The 8,251-nt window shown below is 34.8% G+C and overlaps 1 protein-coding gene across 1 annotated transcript; it reads right to left on the bottom strand.

The window, feature by feature from the left end:
- Window positions 1–1,084: 1,084 nt before the first annotated feature.
- On the bottom strand, window positions 1,085–3,396 carry LOC107488995 (phosphoglycerate mutase-like protein 1). Its single transcript, XM_021143809.1, has 6 exons — window positions 3,318–3,396; window positions 3,042–3,109; window positions 2,108–2,182; window positions 1,877–1,965; window positions 1,393–1,509; window positions 1,085–1,133 (listed from the first exon to the last, which is right to left on the bottom strand). Exons 1-6 carry the CDS (start codon window positions 3,394–3,396, stop codon window positions 1,085–1,087), a joined length of 477 nt encoding a protein of 158 aa, XP_020999468.1.
- Window positions 3,397–8,251: the final 4,855 nt, after the last annotated feature.

Below are 8,251 nucleotides of genomic sequence, written 5' to 3' on the forward strand. Positions count from 1 at the left end.
ACTCCGGATCATGACGTTTTTCTGGCGTTTAACTCCAGACAGCAGCGTGTACTTGGCGTTTAACGCCAAGTTACGTCGTCATTCTTCGAATAAAGTATGGACTATTATATATTGCTGGAAAGCCCTGGATGTCTACTTTCCAACGCCGTTGAGAGCGCGCCAATTGGAGTTCTGTAGCTCCAGAAAATCTATTTTGAGTGCAGGGAGGTCAGATTCCAACAGCATCAGCAGTCCTTTTTGTCAGCCTTCTTCAGAGTTTTGCTCAAGTCCCTCAATTTCAGCCAGAATTTACCTGAAATCACAGAAAAACACACAAACTCATAGTAAAGTCCAGAAATGTGAATTTAGCATAAAAACTAATGAAAACATCCCTAAAAGTAGCTTAAACTTACTAAAAACTATATAAAAACAATGCCAAAAAGCGTATAAATTATCCGCTCATCACCTGTTATTTATGTCATTATCTCAACAAACATAAAAGGAAGGAGTGAAGAGCTTGACTCAAGATTGGGATTGAGCAAGGCCTAGTTGGTTGAGATGGTGATCAATATCTTCTGGGTGGTCGACGTGCCTTGGGCGCTCCGGCTGCCTCTAGCCCTTGTTCATGTCCTGCCACCACACCGGCGGTACTGAGTGTTTGTCTTTCACAAAGTCACAGCTCTTGTGCACCAATGCAACGTCCCTTCCAGTCGTTGACTTAAATCCAAGGTTGCTCCCCTGGTATCTGCACTTACATTCACCTTAATGAAAGCTAATAAGATTTTGATGTAAGAGCAATTAATTGACAATGTAGTTATCTACCTGGAATTTATAACAATTACATAACTGCATCACTTTTAGTATGCTTTTTGTTTAAAATACATATAAATATATGACACCAGGAATAAATTATATCTACTTAAAATTCAATCCAATCAACCAAACATCCACTTAAAAATAAAAATAAGCACCCGCATACCTAGTAAAATGAATATCCAACAATAATAAATTGTTCTCATTCTATTGTAGCTAATTTTCAACCATTGATTTTGGTTAATTTCTATGAAAAGGAACCTATTTTTACTGTCAGCTTGTATTTGCAAACTCATCTTCTATCGACAATGACCATCGAGCAAATCTCACAATTGGCAAATCTGCAAGGATATGTGAAACAAGTCCATCATTTACTTTTATTTCAATATAAAAGTTGCAGGAAACTGAACACAGATCAAAGTGTCCCATCCAACGGAATGTTACAAAATATAACCTTAGTACCTTACATATCAAACACAAAATACAACAGTCACCCTCTACGCATCTATTACTGATAACAAAGCAAATAATAATTCTTTCTTTCTAATAAAAGCATAGATTCAGGAAGCAATTGTAAATTGTATTATCGGAGCTTATTGCTTGGATATTTCCTTCTTCACCAAGGGGTTGCAATCATTTTCGAATCCATTCAAAGTATGAAACAAGAATCCGTTATGTGTCATAATTGCTATCTCATTCTCATTTCGTGTCCATGACCTGTGATGAAGTTAAGAGTAAAAATAGATCCTCTCCATTTAACTTATCTTTCACATTTGATGGAAATTTTCATATTCATTACATATAATTAGTTAGATGGTTTGCTAGTACATTAGAACAAACTCACACAAATTCTCTTATTCTCCAAATTTCAAGGTCACAATTGAGATCCAGGCTTTGAGAAGCTTAACACATTCAGCTATATCTAGAAAACTATATTGAAATACATTAATTTATGAAAGATACGAGTGATTATATCTTCCAATTGCTAAGAGACAGAATAGAACTGCATTACCTAATTGATACATTAAAATATAATTTTAGTGCTGCATAACATTTAAGGTTTTTTATAATAATAAACACATACCAGTTCATAAACTTCATTCCCCTAGTTGCAAGTTCTTCCTTTGTCTCTGTACCATTGGCCTTCCACCAAATATCTTCATCGCTGTCTATCTGAAAAGAAAAGTCAAATAGATTATCACAAATTAGAGGAAAATATATTAAATCTTGGCCAACCCTTTTACAGCTTAGATAAAAGTGTTAGTCATCTTCAATGAAAATAAGCATTGTAAGTATTTGAAGTCTATGTACTTGCCAAGGAAAAATCAACAGCAGGAAAAAGAAATTGATACTCGCTAACGCTTCTTCTTCTATCACAAGGATGAACTCCCTACATGAGAAAACATGCGGTGAGATTTGTAAGGCTCCTATATGTCAATTTTAATATCACATACAAGGAACCTGCCAGAGAAATGTGTTAAACTGTATTTACTCATAAAAGATAAACACACAAAGAGAAAAAAAAGAAAAGAACTAGTAATTGATGTAGCCTAGATGTATTGGTACATGCACTATTCTTGCTCAATCTTCTATTCTCAGCATATAACATGAATTCCTGGATTATTTGTTGATTAGAGAGTCCAGAGTTAAGACCCCAAATTCATGGTGAATTTGCAGGAACTACATTGAGGGTTAAAAGATTTTATTCCCATGACTAAAAAGGAAAATATCTGACATGCTGAGTTGGAGATTGAACTTCAATCATTTGTCAGAAAAAACCTTGTCATCCATCAGGAATTTAAGATTGAATAAATTGTATCTACTTAAAATTCAATCCAATCAACTAAACATCCACTTAAAAGTGAAAATAAGCATCTACATACCTAATAAAATGAACATCCAGCAACGATAAATTGTTCTCATTCTATTGCAGCTAATTTTCAACAATTGAATTTGGTTAATTTCGATATATTCTATAGTTGCTATTGGCTAGTGTAGTTTAATTCAATGAAAGAATATGATAGTCAAAAATATTTTTCTGATGATAGCTCTAGTTTAGAACAGAAGGCAAGAACTTTATCATTAGGTGATACAACTATACCAGAATTGTCATAAAGATCTCAACCGACCATATTTTTATATAAGACATCAATTCCTGTCCAGTTTGCAATAGGTATTTTAATAATTAGTTAATCACTTCATCAATGAATATTCATCCACAAATTAAGCAAACAATCCTGATTCAATACTTGTTGAAGACCAAGAGGACCCAAAGACCTTGGCTTTTCTTCAATATCATCCCAGAAGCTTTGGTCTTCTGAAAGTTACAAAGTAATAGTTTCTGTAAGTTTCATCCATGAAAAAAAAATTTAATATGAGTAAATTAAACATCCAACCTCATAAGAAAGAAACTCCAAAAACATAGAAAAAAATCCACAAAATATCCAACACACTTTTATCCAAACTTGGAAAATTAATGACACGAGGAACATAAAAATTGAAACAGCACTGCACAGGGAGATTACTGTGTTGGTGGGCGTCAATCACGGGGAGCAGGATTGCAACAAGCCCGATGGCGAGCAGGGGGAGGCCGTCAGGCAGCATAGGTGGCGAGTTTCAACGGTCATGCTAATGATGTCCGGGGTCGTGGTAGTATGGTGGAGGGCGACATGAGGGAGGATGCGCCCACTGAGGTGCGATTGAGGAAGGCAACGCGAGGGGGGCTTGGTGCGGTGGATGATGGCAACACGAGGGAGGAATAGGGGATGCCGGTGCTGAAAGAAAAGAAGAAGAAGAACGGCGTTGAGAGAGAATTAGAATTAGGGCTGCCGTCTTTTTGTTTACGTCACTGAGGAGAATCTTAATCTCCTTCAAATTTCAAATATGAAACAATTAAAATTTAATTAATTGACCCTAATTTATTTTTAATTTCAATATAATCCCTGTTGTACACATTGTACACTACATACATTGGTTCCTAATACTTTCTCTATTATATATCGTTGGACAACCAAGTTCAATACTTAATGCAGAAGAGGGATTCCAACATTCAGAAAAAACCATTTCTAGACAATTTTATTATGTATTGGATGCTGTTGGCAAGCTTGCTCAACATATTATTCGACCAACTAATCTACAATTCACAGATACTCCAGTGAAAATTAGAAATGATGAAAGATATTATCCATATTTTAAAAATTGAATTGGTGCAATAGATGAAACTCATATACCTGTTATTATTCCTATTGATAAGAAAATCTTATACATTGGTAGAAAGAGAATCACAACTATAAATGCGATGGCAGTATGTGATTTTCACATGTGTTTCACATTTTCAATCAAGTTGTGTGTAGATCAAGTATTCATTTCCCTCTTCCTCCTGAAGGTTAGCACATTTGAGACTACTATTATGTATATTAGATTAAACTCTATTTTTATTAATTAATTTTGTAGTGCACTAAATTTTTATTAGGCAAGTACTACTTGGTAGATTCTAGCTATCCATATTTTATGAGTTTCTTAGGTCCTTATAAAGGTCACAAATACCATCTTCTACACTTTAGATTGGGTCCCAGAGAAAGAGGAAGAAATGAAGTATTCAACAACTATCATTCTATCCTTAGATGTACAATTGAACGCTCATTTGGATGTTACAAAGCAGGATGAAAAATCTTGGGTGCCATAAAGTCAGAATCATTGGCGCTTGTATGGCTTTACACAAAACATCTCTGGGGTCTGACCCATATATGAAGCCCCTAATTGGACGCCCAACTAGCTTAGTCTTTTAACCTGATATCTCAAAAAAAAAGTGAGAGTCTAAAAGAAACACTAAACCGGAGAGATGCCAAAAGAAGATGCTGATGTCGCTACCTAATTGTTGTCAGAAGTCAAGTCCACGATCTCTATATCTATCTCAAGATCCTCATCGTCCTTAGAAATAAAATCCACAATCTCTATCTTCTCAATATCTTCATCGTCATAAATAACGATGACCTCTAATGTACTATACGGACTATCATCACTGATGTCGCCTGTGGAAGCTATAACACTGGGAGAAATCTGCTTAACAGCTGAGGGTTGACCAGACGCCACGACGAAAGTCCCGATAGGTTCTACGGTGAAAGGTCAAAGGAGTGGGTAGAAAGCGACTCTATCGACATATCCAAACCTACTAGAGGAGACTCAGGGATGTAGTCATCGACAACAGGGCCAAGCTCAAGCACCGCCTAACCATCCTGTTGTGTTGGAATAGGACCTCCGTGCACGTGATAAAAAGGATGGTGGACAGAATCGGGATGTAACCACAACAATGGAAAAGCATACGGTGTATCAGGATCAAAGAGGGGTGAAGCTAGTGAGTGCTAAAAAGGATTATCTCTAACTACGTACTTATGGACTCGAGGCTCCATGGCCACCACATAGAAGCTGTGAAAGATAGGATCGTTGTACACATAAGGTTTCTCGAGCTCATAGAAAATGACACCCGTCGGGGGTAGGAAGATAGGGGTAAGAATTGGGGAGTTCTTAGTAGGGTAGGGGTGACATAAGTTAATTTGTTTTTTATATAACGGTCACGAGTCTCAAACTAATCAGACTACAATGAAAGAAAATAGAGCAACTAACAAACTAAAGCAAACACTAACGTAATATACAACCACAAGAACAAATTCAAAACACACAAGAGATATGCGCAAACATGTATGATGCATGTCTAGTCCTGGTGCAGGTATGAGTTCATCCATCAGTTTTCGACCCGCGCACGACATTACATCCTTACAGACATTGTCTCTCGTAGCTATCACTTCGGAGTATAGTGCCAGGTACATCTTGGGTTATAGTGCCCGCACCGTTCTTCGGCAATCCGTCGGATAAATCGATGACAAGAAGAGCCATTGTTATAGCAATTCAAACCTCAATCATCATTACATAATCAAATACCTTTCAAGATATAATAATTCTTTATTCATAATACTACAATTTCTCTAAAATAATAAACTGAAACAGAGCGGGTCATGAGATTTAACTTTAGAATCACTTTTCCAAATATCTCAGAGTTATGCTTAAATTCTATAAATACTTTTAAAAATATACATAAATATGTCCACAGAAATAAAATACATAAATATGCTTAAACTTTGAAAAATGGCATATTCTGCAAGTTACTTTAATTAAATTGACGTACTTTAAAAGTACTCTAAATAACTTTTCCATTTTCAAAATAAAACATTTTTCGTTCAATTAGAGTCTTATATTTTCCAAAATCGTCTTCCACTTAAAACCCTTTTATTTCAAACCAATTATTTTTCTTCAAAAATCAAACTCAATTAATTTCAATAAAATTCATATATTTATAAATAAATAATTTTATTCATTAAATCTTTTTCAAAAGCCAAGCCTCTACTCCTTTTTACTCGAAATCTCTGTTCAAAAGGTTCATTTAGTTATAATTAATTTCAAATTAAAATCTAACTATCAGAACCTAATTATATACTATTATATAACTCAAATCTTTGCCAATTCTTCAACAACAACATCTCAGTGCCTTATTTCTCAATATGGTAAAAACAAAACAATAAATTCAGCAGCAATTCAGCTAAAATTTTATCAGCTAACAATCATAGATTTGAGCAACAGACATCAGTAGACAACAATCCAACCACATATATCAGTTAATCATAATTTTAATCGATTAAAGAGTTAAACCTTACCTCTGTGAAGCACAGAACACACACAAGATATCAGAAGAGGTTTTTAATCGATCAAACGGAGCAAAAACGTCGAAAACTCGGTGGTTCCTCCCCTCCCTTGGTTTGGCCAAACTGATTCCTGGCAGAGGCAGCTCCACTTCACGATTCCATTGAATAAAATACACGTCACCGCGTAGAGGATGAAGATATTGTCACTTCTATCATCAGAATTTTTGTAGGGGTCACGGATTTCAAGAAATCAAGCTCAGAAAAGTTTGAAAATCAACAAAAATCTTCCATGCTCCCATGCATGGCTTCGGCTGTTCTTGAAAGGGGGAGAGAGAGAGAGAGAGAGAGAGAGAGAGAAAGAGAGAATTTTGGGCTTTTATATCACTTGATTAGTGACTAAGTGTCACTTAATTAAAGGGGAGGAGGCATGCGTCACGACGCGTGGCGCATTAAGTGCTGCGTGTCATGATTTTAAACCGTTGAGCCAGCGAGGGTAATTTTTAAATATCTTGGAAGGTAATAAACAAATTGGGCATGGTAAAAACTCAAATAATTATCTCAAGTGGTGGTATTTAATTAGAATAAAGATTGGATAAATTACTAATGTAAATGACATTAGTAAAGCCAAGCTTTTTAAATCTTCCAGGCCCAATATCAAGTGATCGTCCTTGGTCAAATAAAATTAAATAATAACATAATTTTAATATTATATTATTATTAATTTTATTTAAAGATTGCAAAAAAAAAACTCATCATAGACGTTATGTGAACAAAACGTAAAACTCTCATACGCGACTCTAACGAAAAAAACAGGATGTTACATTTCACTACCAAATAATAAAATGGTTCTAAATATACTAATTGACATGTGGTTTAATAGCTAAATATTTTTTTGATTTGGTGACTGATGGGAGGAAAAATTCCAGTTAAGATTTTCTGATAAAAATCACGTTGCAAGTACAACCTTAACCTACAAAGTTCCGTACTATCAATTTAGAAGTGTGTCACATTAAAAATAAATAACCGGGAGCAGAATCTCGGGTTGTTTCCCAAAGAGTTGACACAAGGATGTAAATTATTGATCAAGATTTTTCTAAATATTTTGTTGAAGTTGAGAACGGAAAAATAAATAACCAGAATTTAAAGAAGCGAATAAATAACAAGAGGTGTTATGTAATTGAATTAAAAAAGCCTTGGCTAGGAGTGAAAATTGGAGTTTCTATCCTTGTTGTCTTTCCTAAGTATAATAATAAACGTTTATTGCTCCCACTTAGTTAACCTTTAACAATCGAAGGAAAGTCAAGTGGCTATCGCTAACTCTGACTCACAAGTCCTAATCACCTCATCCGGAGGGACTAGAGTTAGTGAAAACTGAGTTAGCCAACAAGTCCTCATTTACCAGTTGGTACTTGAGTATTGCAACTCAAGGGGTTCCAATTAATCAACTCCTAAGCCAAGTTGAAATATCTACTCCATTAACATGAATGCCATTTTTACGAACATATAAAAGGAGCAAATAAAAGGCATGATAATTATAATAAATTAATAAAATTAAAATTGGCACTGACAATTAATTAAAAGGGATTGAACAAGCAATAAAAATAAATATGAAAATGCTTCACTGCATTAATAGAATTCAAAAATAATAATATCCAAGTATGAACACAAGAAAATTAAATGAAAAAGAGTAATTGAGTTATTGGAAAAGCAAACTATAAAGATGATGACTTCAATAAAAGGTAGTAGTAGCTCTCTCAATACCC

The sequence above is a fragment of the Arachis duranensis genome, chromosome 5 (assembly GCF_000817695.3).
Source record: "Arachis duranensis cultivar V14167 chromosome 5, aradu.V14167.gnm2.J7QH, whole genome shotgun sequence".
Lineage (NCBI taxonomy): Eukaryota > Viridiplantae > Streptophyta > Magnoliopsida > Fabales > Fabaceae > Arachis > Arachis duranensis.